Here is a 22,242-nt window from a genome sequence, read left to right on the forward strand (position 1 = left end):
GCACTGGTTGTCTTATCATTAAAAAAATGACCAGCTCTTAAGAGTTGATGTGTTTGATTCACTAAAAAGAACTGGCTCGAAAGAGTCATTCGTTTTGTAAAAAAGATCATACTGGCTGTGCTGCATGTGTTTGATTCATTAAAAAAATAACTCATGAGAGTCATTCATTTGGGAATTGGACTATATTGGTTAGTGTTTGATTCACTAAAGGAACCAGCTCATAAAAGTCATTCACTCAGGAATCAGAGTACACTGAAGGAATCGTTTCTTAAGAGACATTTGTTCGGGATATAGAGCACACTAGTTGCACTGAATGTTTCTGGTTGTACTGCTTTGTGCTGTAGAATCAGTAGTGATGCCATTGAATAAGCAGTGCATGACATTTGTATTTTTAATACAATTTTCGATAATAACTTTCGATAATGTTAAGTTTCCCTTGTGATGTATCATTCAAGTGAAATAGAAAATCTATCATTATTAAGCAGTACCAGTACCAGGCTAAATTAAAAAAATGCATCTTCATCTAGAGAGTTAAAGCAAGAAGAGCTGCGTGTGGATCTCAGAAAAATGGTGAAAGAAGCACAAATCTTCCTCAAATTTAATGAATGCACAGTCAAAAGAAATCACAGAAAGAGCATCATTAGCACATACAGTATAACCATGCCCGCTCTTGAACACTTGTCATTTGTGGCTGGCTGAAACCAGGGCAGTGAACTGTCTTCAAGATATGAAGGATGGAATGAAATTTCCAAATGAATTTTAAATCGTGAGTCGTTTCCTCTCTGAAATGAATCTTCCTAATTTCATATATCAAGGAGCGCTGAGTGAGCTGGGAAGCTTTTGATTAATGAGGTGAGATATAACACTTCTTGAAGACTCTCACTTACGCTGATGTATGTACAGGTCCGGTTCACGTTTGGCTCAGCTAGACTTTGGGCCGAGGTTCTGTCAAAGATAACTGAGTCTCTGCTCTTGACCTTCAGCCTCAGAGAGCTGGTGTGCTTGAAGTCTGACAAATCTTTGCGGATGTCAGATGAGACCTGACGACTAGCAGGACGTGAACTCGTGCTGGAGAGATCTGCCTCTGTGTCCGTCCAGCCCTGCCCATAAACAACACACACTGAATGCTGATCAAACAGCTTAAATAGAAATCCAAAAAGAATAATTGTGAGGTTTCTGTTACCTTTTGGATGAGGAAGGACAGAAACATACTTTACACAAATGCAAACGAAAATGCTTGGCCGTGTTTCACCTAAAAAGTTTAATTTTGTCATCATTTACTCATCGTCATGTTCCAAATCTTTATACATTTGATGACAGAAATGATGACAGAAGTTTCATTTTTGGATGAACTATCCCTTTAAATGTACTTTATTTGCATTACTGAGGTGGTCACACTTTATTTGTAGGTCACATTCTTACAAATTAACATACCATTAACTATGACTTTAGACTCAATAAACTTTTAATCTTAAGAACTAATAAACAGCCAATATGTTAATAATAGGTATGCTAATAAGCAACTAGTTAATAGTGAGAATTGGTCCCTATACAAAAGTGTTATTGTCTGATATAATCAAATTCTCTTGGTGATGTCCTCATGCAGCTAATGCAATGCGCACAGTACTTTCATCACATTATTAATCACAGGGAGAGAAATCAACAACAACAACAACAAAAATGCTACAAAAAATGACCAAAATGCCCCAGATATTAAAACTGTGTCTACACTGAATTCCTCTGTTAGGTATCTTTTACCTAACATTTGATATATTGCATACTATTCTGTTCTTGGTATATTAAGTTCAAGGTTGGCCATTTGATCTTATTCAGTTGAAGTATTCAAATGAATGGACCACATGATGTTTATTATACAGTACGCCATCAGAGGTTAAAAAAAAACAAAAAGACTCCCTATCACTCCCTAACAATTTCTGACACTGGTTCTGGCATATTTTTCAGAAACAATTTGGGTTCACAAACATGTGTAGAGTTTGTTTCTGGCCTTAAGATATTTTCTTACCGACTCGCTGTCAGACACAGAGGACAAGCGTGTCTTCCCGGCACGGTGCAGGTTGCAGCTGGTCTCTGAAGACTGGCTTGTCAAAGTGGAGCGTCGTGTGGACATAAAGCTACTGCTGCTGAACCGGTCTCTACGAGGAACACACAGCAGAACTCCCAGACATGGTATATACTTTGCAATGGCAGACCTGAGAGAGAAGTGGTATGTGAAAGAAGGACAGAAACATTGAAAGAGGAAACTGCAAACTGCAGTTCACATCAACTTTTCATAACTGTCAATGAAATATGAATACCCTTTTTTGTTAAAAAAAGCCTTAAATTTTCATGGGGCAAGGGAATTTTGTACTCATTGTGCCCTGTCAAAACCAAACTTGACAGCTCAAATCAATCCTTTACAAGGATCCCATTATTTCCAGGCGATAAGAATGGGTACATGATGGCCTCATCATTTAGGTGCTTCATCGTGAGGCATTAATCTTCAGATCTTTTATGAGCAGCACATGACCTAATGCATCCAGAGCAGATCAATCTGCAGTAAATATGACTTTTAAAGGTCAGAATCTACCTCTGTCATCTCAAGGTATTTGTGCCTGCGCTCTGTACACAAAACCGCTGATTGATTTGGGTCTGCCTGGCCTTGAAGCACGCAGCGTGCATGTTTGTGGAACAATGTTTCATTTTGCTGGACAGGTCTCTTGGTATTGGAAACTAGGGTGTGTAATAAACCGGAGCTTCTGGTTATTGAGTCGGCTGTGCTTCAGTATGCAGCCAGGGTATTTCAATTTTAGTGCCAGGATTTTAAAATTTTTAACAGAAATTTCAGTAACATTTTACTTAAAGCTTTTATGTATAATGCATTATAAAAGTACTTTTAATGCATTAAGTATGCCTTGCAATGCACCTTATAATGCATTGAACAATCTCGAGTAATTGTAACAACAGTTAATACATTATAACACTTATCAATTCATGGTTACACTATGCATTTTAAACTTGGTTATAATTATTTACGACAAGATATAATATAGTTCAACGTACATTATGAATAATTATAATGCATTACAGCCTTTAATAACCCTTATAATGCATTACACATTAGGGCTTTAAGTTAAGTGTTACCATAATTTCTTACAATAAAATACAAATAAATAAATACACTACTGTTCAAAAGTTTGGTGCCTGCAAGATTGTTTTAAAAAGAAATGAATACTTTGTCCAGCAAGGATGTATTAAATTGATCAAAAGTGTCAAGAAAGATATTTAAAATGTTACAAAACATTTTTATTTCACATAAATTCTCTTTTCATTAATGTTCTATTCATCCAGAAAAATATATTATTCAACATTATTAATAAGAAATCAGCATGTTAGAATGATTTCTAAAGGATCATTTGACACTTAGGACTGGAGTGTTGAAAATTCAACTTTGCCATCAGAGGTATGAATTCGATTTAAAAAAATAACAGTTATTTTAAACTGTAATAATATTTTACAATATTACAATATTTCTGTATTTTTGGGAGGAAAAATTGCATGAGACATCTTTCAAAAACAATTCCAAAATTTTATACCAACCCTAAACTTTTAAACACTAGTGCAAATTCAAGGTTTTGATATAAAATCGATGCAAACTTGGTAATTTTCTGTCACAATACAAATTGCATATCAGTTATTTCTTTCTCTTGTTCACTGTGAAGTCACAGTATAACTCATATAATTGTAATAATTTGTCAAAATTACTGCAAATGTACATCAACTGATTGCCATGAATATTCATCATTCTCTTTAAACGCAACAGAGTAGACAACTGTTGGTTTACGCTGAGCATCATCATACCTGTATTTGGGGTGAGTGATGGCATAGATGATTGGGTTGTGGATGGCGGATGCTTTGGCAATCACAGCAGGCACAGAGTTCATGTAGGGTGTGAGCATGTCAGCATAGCTGTGGAAAGAGTGAGAAGACATAACATTGCACATCATTATAATACTTTACTTTCATCTAACCATCATGACATGGCCTCACAGCTCCACACAGACATATTAGATTACAAAGAGGCGGGAAATGAGTAAAACCATTGAGTCCTTGGAAATGAAGCAGCAGGTAAGTGGCGTATGTGATCATTAACCTGTCAAAGGGAGTCTGATTAAAACAGCTCTGTAAATTTCATTCACAGTCTGTGACACATTTTCTGTTTGAGGGTGGATGGAAGAAAACAGTGATGGAAGAAATCATGTCTTTACATATATATTGTATATTAAATTATAAGAAATGTTTTTGCCAGTGATCTAAAATATTTATTTGAAGTTTCCCCTGAAATTTTAAAGTAATATTTGAATAAATTAACAATACATTTGCTTGTTCTCTGATGTTTATATTATAAAACATTAAATTACATTACATTCTATGAATTTAGTGCCACAGTTATCAAAAACTTTTCCTTAGCTACTTATATAACTACCTTGAAAAATATTTACTTCTCACACTGTACCTCATGATGATTGAGATAAATGGATCATTAATTTAAAGCTATCTCTGCTCTTTTTAATATGATATATTTCTGCCTTGAGTGTCTAGACAGTCTTTGTACTGTCTGAACAAATAACTAGTCAAACTTTTTTATTCTTGCACATGCAGTGAACAGTGTGTGTGAGCATAGTTACAGTGACAAGTGAAGTATGACTTTATCCGTCAAATATTTAGCTCTTTTAGTTGCCACAGGTAACTATAAATAATAAAAACAGCAATAAATAAAACAAACAAAAAATAAGCTGACGTCAACACTAATTAGCTATCATCATCAAGAAGGATGTAATAAAAGCAATGGATTGTGGGTGCAAGACATACTGATTCTTACCCAGCAAAAGCAGTAAGAGCCACACAGGAGTATGGAGACCAGGAGATGACATACAAAAGGATCACTATGAGTGCTATCTTTGCCATCTTCCATTCATTTTTCATTCGATGCATCTTCTTGATAGAGTCTCTGGGTCCTCCTCCTCCATTGATTTTTCCGACAGCTCTGTTATTTCATCACACAGATGTGTAAACAAACAGATGGATACAGTACACACAAGAAGAGACAGCATATACATCAGTTTACAAAGCCGAGGTCTTTGTATCACTGTAACATAGCGCTAATCGTACTCGGTTACTGTCGTAACCTCGGTTCCCTGAGATATGGGAACGAGTACTGCATCTGTAAGACGCTTGTATGGGAAAAACTCCTTTTTTCCTCTTCAACTGAAGCCTTTTCAATCACGCAGTGAAACTGCACATCCATTGGTTCCTGCAGTGCTACAAAATCGAACCAATGGCTCAGCAACTCAGATTTCTTCGAATGAAGCGACTGAGGCGTGCAGCTCATAGCACGGCCAGGAACGCAGTACTCGTTCCCATATCTCAGGCAACCGAGGTTACGATAGTAACGGAGCACGTTCCCTTTCGATATTCCACTCATACTGCGTTTGTAAGATGCTTGTATGGGAACCAGTACAATCACGCCATGCTATGACGGGAAACAACTCAAGACCATGGCTCACATGGGAGTAAGACCCAGGGGAGTTAATAAAATGCACCAAGCACAGGCTGAGCCATCAGGGTCATCCGTGGCCTGGGTGTCGTTCTGTATAGTTGATACTTGGTGTCTATATAATATGGACCGTCCAAGTGAAGGAGGGACTTGAACAATGTTGGTCAAGTGAACCCATAAGACTGCTTAACTAGCCGGAGGCGGTGAATTAAGCAGAAAGGACTTTGGCCTGCAAGGCAGGGACGTCCAGGTTGTAAAACCTTACAAATGTGGACAGCAAGGATCAGCCGGCCGCCTCACAAATTTCCGAAATGGACACCCCGCTGGACCATGCCCAGGAAGAGTCAATGCCTCTGGTGGAATGGGCTCTGACTCCAATGGGGCACTGCAAGCCCAAGGAGGAGTATGCTAGGGTGATAGCATCCACTAACCACCTGGAAATTCTTTGCTTCGTAACAGGGCGACCTTTAGCGCGTTTACCGAAGCTGACAAAAAGCTGTTCTGATCTCCTGTATAAGGCAGAATGCTCGATGTATAACCTCAGGGCCCTGAAGGGGCAGAGCAGGGACAATTCCTGGTTATCCGTCGAAGGGGAAAGCACAGAAAGCGCTATGACCTGAGCTGTGAACGGAGTGGAGAGAACCTTAGGTACATAACCCAGCCTTGGTTTCAGGACGACCTTGGAGTTGTTAGGCCCGAATTCCAGGCAAGCAGGGTTGAAGGGTTGATTGATATGTCACCCCTTCCAATGCTAATATTCAAGAATCATCTGTGATGGGGGGCTACCTGGATGTGAAAGTATGCGTCTTTCAGATACAGCGACATGAACCAGTCCCCTGGGCATATTTGCGAGTGGATCTGTTTCAATGTGATCAGTGAATAGGTCGCAGGCCACCGTTTTTTTTGGGGAAGAGGAAGTAGCGGCTGTAGAAGCCTGACTCGCTCTGGGCTGGAGGAACGATTTCTATGGCTCCCTTTACCAGCAGATTCATCACCTCTGCGCGCAGGACTTGAGCGTCCTCTCTGTGCACTGTGGTGGCGACCACACCGCGGAAGCGTGGTGGTCTTCGAGTGAATTGGAGTGAATAACCTCATCTTATCGTAGCCATTACCCACTCTGACACAACGGGGATGGCCTTCCAGGCCTTGGCCCACGTGGCAAGAGGTTGGATAGGCTCTAAAGACTGGCTGCAGGACGCTTATGGTAGGCAGAAGAGGATATTTGCTCTCTTTTTGAAAATGTATGTTTTATTTCGTCCGCTATCACAGTGGTCGGACGCCCGGGCGCTAGAGCGGGCACGTGGGGAACCAATAACACACTTCCCTCTGTACCCAGCACTGAGCGGGGTGACAAGAGGCACATTAGAGGCTCTTTGCGGGGTGATCCGGCGGTAGCGAGACTCGGGCCGTTCCTCTTTCTGCCTGAATGATCAGGAGGACTTCTGAGGCGCATGATACAAGGCAATCTTGGGCCGGGGTAGCGTCTTGTCGAGCGGGAACACCCTCTATCCTGCCGATCCTTAGGAGGTCGGGGTCCGGGAGAGGCCGGCGTTGGCTTGGCAGGCTGCTGAGTCGGCGCAGACTTGAGGCGACTAGAAGCAGCAGAAGAACTGGAGCATTTCGGGAGGAAGTGTCGCATTGCTTGAGACGACTTCTGAGCCTCCGTAAATTGACTTGACTTCTGAGTCTCCGCAAAGCCCTCCACAGCTGAACAGGCAGTTCGATGAGACTGGAGCGTCGAGGAAGGGAATTTTATCCACCTCTTTCATCTTCGTCAACGTGAGCCAAAGGTGGCGTTCCAACACTACCAGGCTGGACATCGACTGCCCGATTTAGAAAGAAGGGGGACGAGCGTTGGCAGGGGTCTTGCTGGCGCCCCGGGAGAAACCACTTGTCCAGCCTGCTGCGAGACGGCTCCTCAGGCGGAGACCACTCGAGCCCGATGCTCACTGACAGCCTTTGTCATCACACGGACGAGCTCCAATGGCGCTGCGTGAAGAGGACTGCGGCAAGAGGGCAGGGTCAGTCACTGAGCCTGATAAATCCTCATTGTCCGAAGCCACCAGAGAAAGGCTGTCATTCAATTCGTCGTCACTCCCACTGAATGAGATCATGTCGCTCGCCGCCGCAGAGGGACGCTGATCAGGTTGAGTGAAGAGGACCGGCGAATCTTCTCTCTGAGGTGACGGTGAGGCACGCGGGCACTGAGCCGATGTGAGCTTGCCCATCTCTGGCCGCTCGAATCCTCTACCCCGCTGTTTCTTCCGCACAGGTCCCTGGGAGGAAGAGGACGGGAGGGTGTGAGGGGCGGAATCACTTTCTGAAAAGAAAGCTATCCGCAAGCGTAGAGAGGCAAGATTGAAACTCTCGCAATGAAACAGTCTTATATAGCCAGAGACCCCGCCCATTTTGGTGGGCTATGGCGGGCTGCATAGCCATAGACTCGCTCAGCGCCGCCGCCGGGCCATTGGTTAGATTTTATAGCACTGCACGAACCAATGGACGTACAGTTTCACTGCGTGATTGAAAAGGCTTCAGTTGAAGAGGAAAAAATGAGTTTTTCCCATACAGTACGAGAGGAATATCGAAAGGGAACTAAAATTCATCTCTTATTGATAAATAATACTCCACTTCTTTATAGAAAAACAGTATTTTTCCTCTTTCCAGTCCAAAAACATGGTCAAATACGCTCATAAACATGGTAAAAGCATGTACCTGTTTGTATCTCGGATGGCCCTGAAGATGAAGAAGTAGCAATAAATGATAACAAAAAGCGGGATGAAGAAAACAAAAGTAAAGAGCAGCATTGTGTAGGCTCGTACAGAAGGACTAAAAGTCATGTAATCCCACGAGCAGGATGTCAGCAGACCTTCAGGGACATACGCACCTGAGAAAATAAAATACAATTACATGCTGCTGCTTCTAAAATGAGGAGGTACAATTTCCTTTCTAACAAATGAAGGATATACACATTATTCAATCTTGAATTTCACAATTAAATGCCTCTATTAAAGTGAGTGATTGTAAGCACTTACTCCATCCAAAGAACGGAGGCAGGCTCCAGCCCATAGAGTATGCCCAAGCAGCAGAGAGTATCAACAGGGCTCGTTTGCGTGACATAACGCCAATAGAGGCCAAAGGACGAGTGATCACAAAGTATCGATCTACTGCAATAATCATGAGTGTGATCATTGAGCAGATACCAAACAGAGCGCCACAGAATGCATATAATTCACAACCTGTGGAGAGAGAGAAATACTGTAAAAAGAAATACGTTGGAGGAATAGTTCACCAGAAAATTTACTCACCCTCAGTTTGTTTCTTCATTGGAACAGATTTGGAGAAATGTAGCATTACATCACTTGTTCACCAATAGATCCTCTGCAGTGAATGGGTGCCGTCAGAATGGCGTCCAAACCACCAATATAACATTAAAGCTATCCACATGACTCCAGTCCATCAATTAATGTCTTGTGAATTGAAAAACTGCATGTTTGTATGAGAAACAAATCCGTCATTAAGGCATTAAGTTGCTTCTAACCAAAATACCAGTGCAAAATCCATAATAACATTTCCTCCAATTAAAAAAAGTCCATCCATTTTTTTCCTTTCACATTAAAATCCACTGACATATTTGTTTTACAACTCTTTTGGACTGTATTTGATTGTAAATGGTGCTTGATCTGTGCATATTTCTCTCCTTATTTAGACCAGACAACCTTTTCTCAGGAAAAAAGCAATATTATGGATAGATGACTTCTATTTTAGCTTAAAGCAAAGGTTTGAAGTTAAAAATGTCATAATGAAACTTCAAATTCATTAAAAACTTCACAAGTTGTTAATTGATGGACTAGAGGATCAGTGGACTAATGGTGTGGATTATTGTGATGTTCATTATCAACTCTCATTCTGACGGCACCCATTCACTGCAGAGGACCCACTGGTGAACAGGCGATGTAATGTTAAATTTCTCCAAATCTGTTATGATGAAGAAACAAACTCAACCACATCTTAGATGGCCTAAGGGTGTGTACTTTTTCAGCACATTTTGATTTTTAGGTGAACTAATCTTTTTATGCATTTCATAATGCACTGAATAAATAATACAGCACTGCGTTAATAAAGCAAGTCCTTCACATTGTTTATTCTACATTGTATGAGTAATAAATCATACTACACAGTCCTAATAAATCAACCACCTCAGTCAAGCTTCTGTATGAAAAGAATAAGACTGGAAAATGGCTTTAGATGGAAAAAGAACATGTTTTCCTTATCAGCATAGGAATACTAGCTAATTTATACAAGCTACACATGCGGGCAGTGGATGTGTAATTATAATAATAATGGAAAACCCTGGCTGTAACCCTGTGAATCTATAATTGCTTTGGAAAAGTTCAAGAGCCTGTCATTGAAAACCCCATTATTTATTTATTTATTTATTAGTTAATTTATTTATTATTGACTACCAATTGAACAATTGCTGGAAACCTTTGCTTGATTGCTATGAGAAGGCTAGAGAGAACAAGAATATGATTGAACTCTTCCCCACTGTTTGAATATTATGTATTATGTTCAGATTATCAGATGATCTTGTACCAAAGGGTTTTATTTATGCAATAATCACTGGCTCACTGTACATTATACTGCTTGGTACACACAGCAACCTAGCAAATGCTTAAATTAATGTAATCAATACATATTGAATTAATATTATTATATATACAGTACACACACACACACACGCATATATATATATATATATATATATATATATATATATATATATATATATATATATATATATACACTCACCTAAAGGATTATTAGGAACACCTGTTCAATTTCTCATTAATGCAATTATCTAATCAACCAATCACATGGCAGTTGCTTCAATGCATTTAGGGGTGTGGTCCTGGTCAAGACAATCTCCTGAACTCCAAACTGAATGTCAGAATGGGAAAGAAAGGTGATTTAAGCAATTTTGAGCGTGGCATGGTTGTTGGTGCCAGACGGGCCGGTCTGAGTATTGCACAATCTGCTCAGTTACTGGGATTTTCACGCACAACCATTTCTAGGGTTTACAAAGAATGGTGTGAAAAGGGAAAAACATCCAGTATGCGGCAGTCCTGTGGGCGAAAATGCCTTGTTGATGCTAGAGGTCAGAGGAGAATGGGCCGACTGATTCAAGCTGATAGAGCAACTTTGACTGAAATAACCACTCGTTACAACCGAGGTATGCAGCAAAGCATTTGTGAAGCCACAACACGCACAACCTTGAGGCGGATGGGCTACAACAGCAGAAGACTCCACCGGGTACCACTCATCTCCACTACAAATAGGAAAAAGAGGTTACAATTTGCACGAGCTCACCAAAATTGGACGGTTGAAGACTGGAAAAATGTTGCCTGGTCTGATGAGTCTCAATTTCTGTTGAGACATTCAGATGGTAGAGTCAGAATTTGGCGTAAACAGAATGAGAACATGGATCCATCATGCCTTGTTACCACTGTGCAGGCTGCTGGTGGTGGTGTAATGGTGTGGGGGATGTTTTCTTGGCACACTTTAGGCCGCTTAGTGCCAATTGGGCATCGTTTAAATGCCACGGCCTACCTGAGCATTGTTTCTGACCATGTCCATCCCTTTATGACCACCATGTACCCATCCTCTGATGGCTACTTCCAGCAGGATAATGCACCATGTCACAAAGCTCGAATCATTTCAAATTGGTTTCTTGAACATGACAATGAGTTCACTGTACTAAAATGGCCCCCACAGTCACCAGATCTCAACCCAATAGAGCATCTTTGGGATGTGGTGGAACGGGAGCTTCGTGCCCTGGATGTGCATCCCACAAATCTCCATCAACTGCAAGATGCTATCCTATCAATATGGGCCAACATTTCTAAAGAATGCTTTCAGCACCTTGTTGGATCAATGCCACGTAGAATTAAGGCAGTTCTGAAGGCGAAAGGGGGTCAAACACAGTATTAGTATGGTGTTCCTAATAATCCTTTAGGTGAGTGTATATATACACTCAGTCCTCTGTCATGTGTGTCATGTGTTCCCACCTCTTGTTTCCATATTTGGTTTGTTTCCTGTCCTTGTCTGATGTGATTATTAGTTAATGCTTGTCCAGCTGTGTTTGTCTAATTATCCATGATTATCCTGTGTATGTATAGTCCTGTCTGTTCAGTGTAATGTCGTCTGGTCTACTCGTTACCCCCAGTGTTTCCTGTCTGTAAGCCTTGCCTTGTCCTGCCATGTCTTGTCCTGATGTCTACATTAAAGACTATTATTTGAGGTTACGTCCTCGTCTGCGTGTTCCTGTGTCCTCCTCGTGTGTGCACTGTGACACACACACACACACACACACACACACACATACATACATAGATATATATATATATATAAACATACATACACACACATACATAAATATATAAACATACATATATAAATATATACATACACATGGTCAGAATTGTTGGCACCCATGATAAATATGATCATAGAAGGCTGTGAAAATAAATCATTGTTAATCCTTTTGATCTTTTATTTAAAACATTTACAAAAATCCAACCTTTCATTGGAGAATAAGAATTTAAGAATAATTCTCGGTAACACTTTATTTTAGGGTCTCTTAACTAGTTGCTTATTAGCATGCATATTACTAGAATATTAGCCATTTATTAGTAGTAATTAAGCACATATAAATGCCTTATTCTACCTAACCTTATTCTATATCCCTAATCCTACCCAAAACCAAAATTTAACAACTACCTTACTAACTATTAATAAGCAGCAAATTAGGAATTTTTTGAGGGAAAAGTCGTAGTTAATAGTGAATAAGTGTTCCCTTTTCTAAAGTGTTACCTAATTCTCCATTTCTCCTAATTCTTTGGCCACTCAAACTCTCCTTCTCACCGTGCATTAGGACGATATAGACACTCGTCCTCTTCCAGGCAGTTTCGTAATATTTTCTGTTGATTGGAAATTCTTAATTATTGCCCTGATGGTGGAAATGGGAATTTTCACTGATCTAGCTCTTTTCTTAAAGCCACTTCTCTAATTTGTGAAGCTCAATTATCTTTTGCTGCACATCAGAAATATATTCTTTGGTTTTTCTCATTGTGATGGATGATTAAGGGTATTTGGCCTTTGTTTTCTCTCCTATTTATATTTCTGTGAAACAGGAAGCCATGGCTGGATAATTTCATGTTCATAATCACCCTGGAGTGCTCAAAATTGTAAATATGAATGGGAATATACTTCAGAGATATTTTACTCATAAGAATTTCTAGGGGTACCAATAATTGTGTCCAATGTGTATTTGAGAAAAAACATTTATTTCATAATGAGATTTTCCCCCATTTTAATTTGTTTTAGTTCAATGATAGGTTAGATTTTTGTGATTTAAAAAAATAAAATAAACATCAAAAGGATTAATAATGCAGGTTTATTTTCACAGCCTTCTTTCATATTTACCAAGTGTACCAACAATTCTGACCACGTGTGTACATACATTGTAACGGTCTCCCTAAGAACACCCTAGAGAGGCGAGCTACAAGATAATTAGAGGGAGGGACCCACCGACCAAACTTGTATTTAAACAAATAAATCAAACAAAAAATTTGAAAGAGCAGGAAAAATATTTATATAAACAAAACCCATCCAAAGAAACCGAAATAGCAAGCAAAATAACAAATACACACAAACACAATACTAGCACTGACGTTCAGCCTTGCCGTGAAAAGAAAACCTTATATGACCATTGCCATGTAGTTTGTAGAGCAATCCCTATGAGTTGTAGCTCAGAGTCAATTGTCCAGTGCAATGATGAAGTGTGCGGTAAGTAGAGTAATCCAAAGGGACAGTTAATCCAAAAGAATCCAAACGATGAGGTAAAGCCTTGTTACCGCTGTCCTCTGAAACTGAGCCCACCGGTTCCAAGCACCACATCAGCATCATATCCATAAAGTGGACAAATTGATGTGCATATATATAAAAAGTCCTTTTGACTGAGCTTAAAACCACAGTTTCTCAGTCTGGACTCTGTGCATCTTGGGTGCACCATGAGAGACAAACCATGCTTCCCTTCACCAAACCATACTAACTTCTCCCCTCTTACCTGGCTAAATACAGAGGAGCAGGCTACCTAGTTCCCCTAGAGCACAGGAGTAGTATGACATACAAAAACAACGAAAACAGCAGAAAACATGATAACCAAACTCTGGGTGGTTACATACCTCCTCCCTCAGTGGAAGATTTGACATACCCATGACAAAGCTTCAGGTGTTGAACATGATATGTATCAAAAGTATCTGGATTAGACACAAGAGAGACTTGATAATTAACTGGGCCCAATTTCTTTACAATCTTGGCGGGACCTTTCCACCTAGGGGACAGTTTTGCCATAAAACCGTCATCTGCTCTGGACAGGGGATGAGTTCGTACCCATACCACGTCTCCATCTTGGAATTGAGCAGGTTTGTGATGTTGGTCGTAGTATTTTTTCTGTTTAGTCTGAGCTCGCTTTACATTCTCCCTCACCAGACTAAAGAGTTCCTTCTGCCTTTCCAATATAGGGTAGGCTGGGCTGTCAGGGTCAGGCAACGGTTGAAGGGCTCTTTCCATCGGTCCTTTCAATTTACGTCCTAATGCTACTTCTGCAGGTGTAAATCCCGTGCTCTCATGCCAGGCAGAGTTAATGGCATACCTGAATTCAGCCAACCACTTATCCCACTGTCGGTGTTGAGCCCCCACATAGGACGCAATCATTGTTTTCAAGTTTCTGTTGACACGTTCCGTTAGATTTGTCTGAGGGTGGTAGGCGGTGGTTAATTTTTGAACTACCCCCCATTGTTTACATACTAGGGCAATAAGATGAGAGGTAAACTGTGTACCTCTATCTGATACAAGATGAGCTGGAGTTCCCCATCTGGTAAAGACTTCATCTATCAAAATCTTTGCAATATGAGGTGCTTTGGCAGTCCTCAAAGGAAACAACTCTACCCATTTGGTGAAATAATCAACAACAACTAAAAGATACTCATGTTGTTTAATGCTCTTCGGGAAGGGACCCATGAGATCTACTCCCAACATGAATCCAGGTTCAACTACAGGAGTGCTTTGTAGAAAACCTGATGTTTTGGTCATAGATGGCTTGTGTTTTTGGCAGGTTTGACACTCTTTACAACATTTCCAGACATCTGCTCTGATGCTAGGCCAATACACTGTCTCAAGGAGCCTAAATAAGGTTTTGAGCTTTCCCAAATGACCACTCAGTGGATTGTCATGAGCATATTGTAAGAATGGTTGTCTTAGGGCAGAGGGAATGAATAGTTGAAGTTTTTGTCCTTTTTTACCATCAGGTACACTGCGAAATAGCAAGCCATTTTCAAGAACATAGTGAACTCTGGCCACATCAAGGGTCTTTTTGCTTGCCTTAGTGACTAAGTCTCGAACCTCATCATCGTGCTGTTGAGCTGTGGCAATTTGTGAGAGGTCGACTGGTAGGTCACATGGTGGTAAAATGTTTTTGGTTGCCGTAGCGATGAGTAACGTGTCTTGAGGAGTGTTAAGACTTCTTGATAGCACGTCTGGTACCACATTACACTGGCCTTTCCTATATCTCACCGTGAAATGAAAACCTTGTAGTCTTATGGTCCATCGTATGAGGCGTGAGGAGGGTTTCGGATGCTGAAATGCCCAGGTCAAGGCTGCATGATCTGTTATTACTTCAAACATCCGTCCCTCCAGATACTGTCTCCATTTCTCGACGGCCCACACTACTGCCAGACACTCTTTTTCTGAAACAGAATAAGCTTTCTCTGCTCCTCTCAGCAAACGAGACGCATAGGCAATGACGTGTTCTTCTCCATCCACTTCCTGGGTGAGAACAGCTCCCACACCAATATTACTGGCATCGGTTTGTACTCTGAAAGATTTAGAGAAGTCAGGAGTGATTAAAACTGGTGCTTGTACAAGATCTTGTTTAATTGTGTTAAAAGCTTGTTGACATTGCTCCGTCCATTCCCATGAAGCATTCTTCTGTTTCAGGGCATGTAACGGGGCTGCTTTTTCAGAGAATTGGGGAATGAAACGATGATACCATCCTGCTAAACCTAGGAACCTTTGCACGTCTTTGATGGTTTGGGGTATGGGAAATGATTCAACTGCTGAAATTTTGGCTGGGTCAGTTTTTATTCCTTCAGATGTCATGATATGTCCAAGGAATGAAAGTGATTTCTGGATAAAGTTGCATTTTTTCAGATTGAGGGTGAGACCCGCTTTATGGAGGCAAGTAAAAACTTGTTGGAGATGCTGAAGATGTTCTGGAATGGTTTTTGAATAAACAATGATATCATCAATGTATACCATGCAACATTTTCCTCGCACTCCACGTAGTACCTGTTCCATCAACCGCTGGAAGGATGCTGCAGCGTTTTTCAGGCCGAACGGTAGACACAGAAATTCATATAACCCTGCGGATGTGACAAAAGCCGTTTTTTTAATGCTGTCCTGATCCATTTCTAGTTGCCAGTAGCCACTTTTTAAATCTAGTGTACTGAAGACGGTGGATTCATGGAGACTCTCTAGGATATCCTGTATTTGAGGCATGGGGTAGGCATCCAGATGTGTTTTGGAGTTAAGGCCTCGATAATCTATACAGAATCTGGAACCTCCATCCTTCTTCTGAACTATAACCACAGGCGAAGCCCATGGTGAAATAGACGGTTGGATGATGCCTTTGTCTAAAAGTTCTTGTACTTGTGAATCAATGAATTTCTGCTTCTCCATAGAGACCTTGTAAGCACGTTTTCTTACGGGAATTTCGTCGACAGTTATGATGCTGTGCTGGATGTAATTTGTTCGACCAATCTGCTGAGTGCACACCGTAGACCAATGTACCATAAGATCCTTTAACTCCTTCTGAGTGGTGAGATCTGCATCTGCTGCTTGAGCTAACTTGTGAATCTGTTGGAGAGTTTCGTCATCACAGGTAGGCCCAGGTAGTGCAAGATAGAAATAGGCAGAGGGTTGAATATCGTACTGTTGAAAAGGAAATGTTTTTGGTTCTGGTATTGCAGGTATTCTGTACTCTGCTTTGTGGAAATCCAACACCATCCTGGACTCCAACAGAAAGTCGATTCCTAGAAGAACTGGAACAGTTAGATCGGAATCTTGCATAATGAAGAAAGTCACATACACAGACTGTCCTTGAATCTCACATCTCCAACTCACTTTGCCTAAGGAATTTTGTCTCTGCCCATTAGCCAACAGGAATGATTGACCTCCACTCGGTTGACATGCTTCCAGAGGACTTAACTGCTTCCACAACGATTGTTGAATTAGTGAGAATGTGCTTCCAGTGTCAACTATAGCAATGATATAACTGTCTCTGATGATTATGGGAAGGGAGATGTTCTTGTAGGCATGATGGTCTGGGCTTTGATCAAGTAGCACAATTCGACTGCCAGCCTGTGGTAACTTGCGCTGAGGTTCTTGAACAGTGGACATTTTCCTTTTCTGTTCCTCCCCATTGACTTGACTCCAATACCTCCTAGACTCATCAAAGTCTCTTTCAATTTGTGTTCCAATCCTAACTAACTCTCCCACGTCCTTGACAGTTCCTCGTAATAAGCTGGCGAGTCGCGGATTGCAGTTCCTCAAGATGGATTGTACCACTTCCTTCTCAGACATATCGTTTTTCCATCGTAGACATAAAGCACGATATTGAAAAGCAAAGTCCCTGAAACTCTCTTTAGCACCTTGCTTTCTTTCCAACAGTTTCCTGGCTACCACCTCCCGGTAGTCTTCGCTTAAAAACGAGTGTAGGAATCTCTCCTTGAATTGCTTCCATTTGGCCACACTTCTCCTCTCTGCCATCCACCAATCTTTGGCAGTTCCTTTCAGTACAGCTGAGAGTGAGGCCAAAATTTCATCATCACTGAGGGGGCGAACATCAAGGTATTCCTCACAACGTTCAATGAATGAAACTGGATCATCTTCAAGGGTATTGCTGAAACTAGGGAAGTCAAGTTTTACTGGAGGGTTATACTGAATTGCAGACTGGTTGGTCTGGTTATGAACATGGTTGGTCGGTAAATTATATGTCATGTTACTAGGTAGTGTGGCATCATCACGAACTAGAGGATCAATTTTTGAGATTACTGGGGTAGATGAAGATAGTCTCAACACTTGAAACTTTTGCTCCAGTTGCCGATCTCTTCTTTTCAAGCAATCTATCATAGATTGACCCAGATCCTTGACTATCATTTCCATCTGCTGTTTAACCCTTTCACACTCACGTTGAACATGATATGACATCCTATCTTCAATCTTTTTACATTGCTTAACAAACTCGTCACAAGAAACTTGCTCACTCACCACCTGACATATGTTTGCCATCTGATTTTCCAAAGCTGTGACTCGATCATTCAGGGCTGTAGCTGAAAAGTTTGCATTGTGTTCAGTTTCTCCATTTTCTTCCGGTGGTGGCAGTGGAGGAGGGAAAGAAGAATCATCCTCAAGAACATTATCCATAGCTCTTTCGCTTCCCTCATCAGAGTCAATATACAAATCGCTGAAGGTGTTTATCAAATCTCTCATTGGTTCTCTTCTGGCAGTAAAAGACTCAGAAGTGAAACTTGCACTAGGTATGACTTCATCCCCATCCATTGCAGATGACGACATCGGGGCTCTATGTGACAATAAAACTGTGAAAAAAAACTCAAGTTAAAGATTTTTTTTTTTTTTTTTTTTTTTTTTTGGGCCTGATGGTCCCTGTTCGGGCGCCAATCTGTAACGGTCTCCCTAAGAACACCCTAGAGAGGCGAGCTACAAGATAATTAGAGGGAGGGACCCACCGACCAAACTTGTATTTAAACAAATAAATCAAACAAAAAATTTGAAAGAGCAGGAAAAATATTTATATAAACAAAACCCATCCAAAGAAACCGAAATAGCAAGCAAAATAACAAATACACACAAACACAATACTAGCACTGACGTTCAGCCTTGCCGTGAAAAGAAAACCTTATATGACCATTGCCATGTAGTTTGTAGAGCAATCCCTATGAGTTGTAGCTCAGAGTCAATTGTCCAGTGCAATGATGAAGTGTGCGGTAAGTAGAGTAATCCAAAGGGACAGTTAATCCAAAAGAATCCAAACGATGAGGTAAAGCCTTGTTACCGCTGTCCTCTGAAACTGAGCCCACCGGTTCCAAGCACCACATCAGCATCATATCCATAAAGTGGACAAATTGATGTGCATATATATAAAAAGTCCTTTTGACTGAGCTTAAAACCACAGTTTCTCAGTCTGGACTCTGTGCATCTTGGGTGCACCATGAGAGACAAACCATGCTTCCCTTCACCAAACCATACTAACTTCTCCCCTCTTACCTGGCTAAATACAGAGGAGCAGGCTACCTAGTTCCCCTAGAGCACAGGAGTAGTATGACATACAAAAACAACGAAAACAGCAGAAAACATGATAACCAAACTCTGGGTGGTTACAACATACATACACACACACACACATAAAAATATATACACACAAAAACACACACACACAAACACACACACACACACATATATATATATATACACACACACACACACACACACATATATATATATATATATATATATATATATATATATATATATATATATATATATATATATATATATATATATATATATATATATATGTAATTGGATATATACTGATACTAATAAATATAAAATAAATATAAAATACTATTGCAGTTTTTGAATCCCAAAATTTCACATTTATTTCAGTGTGTTCTTTGTAATTGTTTGTGAAATATCTGAGTGAAAATTGTTATACCATTTTTTTTTTCAGTGTACTCATAAAACTACAATAACACGGTGGATAAAATATTGACAACGAAACAATATGAACAACGTATGGCTGCTGGGGGTTGTGAGATTCACAGTTATTATTAACAAGGTGATGTCTACAAGATGATTCCAGGCAGAGAAAGCTTGTTAAATTCTAATCAACTATGATTTGAGACAACATAAACTCGTATAATGATTGTGAATGGGTGAAGTGAGTGGATGCCGCAGTCACATTTCTCTTCACCATCTTATAAAGCTGCTCTACAGCACTGTGAGGGTGTTATTGAACATCATTCAGAGAAAGCGCAGCAGATCTCTCACACATTCCTCAGGTTGAAGAGAGACCTCAAGAGAGTTTGAGTCATTCCACTTCATCAACCATCCAGCAACTGCTTCACTTCAAAGAACACACTTTAAGCGCTTAAAAGGTTTGAAATCTAAACAAGACCATCAGTGATCAAGGGATCCTCAGATGACCCAACATTTTCTGTTTTATCTGTGGCATTATTCGAAGGCCTAACATTAGACCATCACATTAATCCCACACATGCTACTGCATGATGAATATGTAATCATGCAATTGTTGTTCTTTCAAGAGGGGTTTTTAGGGCTAGTACAAAATAATCGCAATAATATGTTTAAGAGAGCTTGAATGAGAGATTACATCTCTAATATATTGACTTTGTAGGAAGCTGCTCAGTCAAGAGTCACTAACTGCTATTCTACCCAGATGTAAGATAAGATGGACGTAGGGAAACATTTAATATTTGACAACTGTTTTATGATGTTAAACGAACGACAGTATATTCAGAGATGCAAACTACTCACATTTTCTCAAATATGGCTGTTTTCAATTGAAAATATGGTGTCATTTACATGATGAGACAAGAAACACTTTTGTGTTTTAACATATTAGGCATACAAATAAAAGTGCTTGTGTACATATTTCAAAATATTATTTGCAAACAGCTCAAAATGATTACTTCTCAACCTGAAATAGATCTAGACTTTCTTTCACCGCTGTTCTAGACATGGTGACGGTACAAACACATAAAGAGAAAATGGCTCAAATATGCTAATTGTCTTCTGGGTTTTAGGAATACAAACTAAACAAAAAATTAAGTTTCTACTAAAATAGAAAAAGGTACTTTTTTTATTAATATGTGCTACTGTTACTGTAAACATGGGTTGGAAACACTGACTATAGCGTTAAACCGTCATTCAGTTTACCTCTGATTATATTTTGTCTGATTAGGAAAGAAAACGTCTGATTTTGCATGTTTGGTAATAATATAATACAATAATACAATTAACAAATAAAAAAAACACACTAACAAATTAAGCTTGTTAGTTGTACAAAAAGCGTCGATAAAACAGTTTATTTTAATTCACGGGCTTTTACAAAAATGTTTGTTTTTATATATTCTAGGACAATAAAAAATATAATTACCACTTTTTTCCTCAATAATAACACACTGGCTTGATAAAGCAGAACCCTAATTATTTTTTCAGAGCACTGATTCATCAAACAATCATCTTAATGAATCAAAAACTTTTTTTTTCAGAGTTTATAATTGCACATTTATTACATACACCTGCAGATTTTGAAAAGCCCCTTTGCATTGTAATTGAAATATGTTCAGGCTAACTGAACACTGATTCATATCTACATACGCTTTGACCTCTGTGGACACTAAGGTGTTTCTTCTCCTTCACCAGGATATACAGTTACGCATCACTGCATAATCCCTCTCCAACTGAGATTATTTATTATTATCTACTAAACTTTCTTCTCATCTGCACTGGAATCAGTCTCATGAACTCTCCCTGTAGAGTTGACTTAGCATCTGTGCAAGTAACTATGAAATCCTGGAAATGAACCAGGGGTTTGATCAAGCGCCCGTGATTATCTGACATCTGGATTACCTTTTTCCCCAAAGATCCATCGCTTGTGCAAACTGGTGGTGAAGAAGATTGGCGTCTGAGTGACACACATCAGAAAGTCTGTGACAGCTAGATTAATGATGAACATGTTGGCAGGTGTTCTCAGGCTCCTACTCCTGAAAACATACACAAAAGAAATGACAAATGCTACAATTAAAAAAAAAGCTCAATCATTTCTGGCAGTTGTTCTTGAACCCAAGTTTGAGAAACCCTGGTTTATATCTTAGCAGATTCTGTGCTGCCTTTGCAGTGCAACAATGACTCTAGATGAGCAGATCTAACTAGGATTGCATTGGTTATCACACAAACAACATATATCTGGACTCACCTGCAGAAGGCATACATGACCAAGAAGTTTCCCACTATGCCGGTGATGCCCACTGCCAGAATGACAGAGCCAATGGTGTAGTGAGCGTGGTCTGGAACATCCACTGTGGGGAAAGTATGTCGAACATCCTGCACCATTGCCACCTGTGCACAACAAGAAAAAAAGTGAACGCCAGGAGATGATTTCAGATGAGCGCAATGAGCTACATTTATACATAAAGGACATTAAATCTGAATACTTGAGCTTTCCATTACTTATAAAGTTAAAAATGTCTTCATTTTCAAAGAGACTAAATCTTCTAGTTCCTGAAACCTCTGTCATACCTCTTTGATACCTTAATAGCCATCTGAGAAGGAATTAAGCAGACATATTTACTGTTTTTGAAGTGAATTGTGCTGTTTCATTCAGTTACATTGGTGTGTGAAACAGAAAACACATAAAAGCTTTTAGAATGGCAGACGGGCCAGCTTTCGGTTTTTGCCCTAGTGTCAGACTCGGTCCTTAAGAAGCAATTAGTACATCAAACACTGCCATTCGATTCACC

At 39.9% G+C, this 22,242-nt stretch overlaps 1 protein-coding gene across 1 annotated transcript in view; it reads right to left on the bottom strand.

Annotated features, from left to right (window-relative positions):
• Positions 1-22,242, bottom strand: part of LOC306858142 (melanopsin-A-like) — a gene marked incomplete at its 5' end in the record, with an annotated part of 35,040 nt that overhangs the window by 3,536 nt on the left and 9,262 nt on the right. Inside the window, 8 exons of the mRNA XM_079398542.1 lie at positions 888-1,100; positions 2,024-2,210; positions 3,859-3,966; positions 4,880-5,044; positions 8,270-8,441; positions 8,590-8,793; positions 21,353-21,486; positions 21,699-21,841. Coding sequence (XP_079254668.1) covers positions 888-1,100; positions 2,024-2,210; positions 3,859-3,966; positions 4,880-5,044; positions 8,270-8,441; positions 8,590-8,793; positions 21,353-21,486; positions 21,699-21,841 — 1,326 coding nt within the window. The remainder of the gene's footprint in view (positions 1-887; positions 1,101-2,023; positions 2,211-3,858; positions 3,967-4,879; positions 5,045-8,269; positions 8,442-8,589; positions 8,794-21,352; positions 21,487-21,698; positions 21,842-22,242) is intronic.

Source organism: Barbus barbus (assembly GCF_936440315.1).
Source record: "Barbus barbus genome assembly, chromosome: 38".
Taxonomy (NCBI): domain Eukaryota; kingdom Metazoa; phylum Chordata; class Actinopteri; order Cypriniformes; family Cyprinidae; genus Barbus; species Barbus barbus.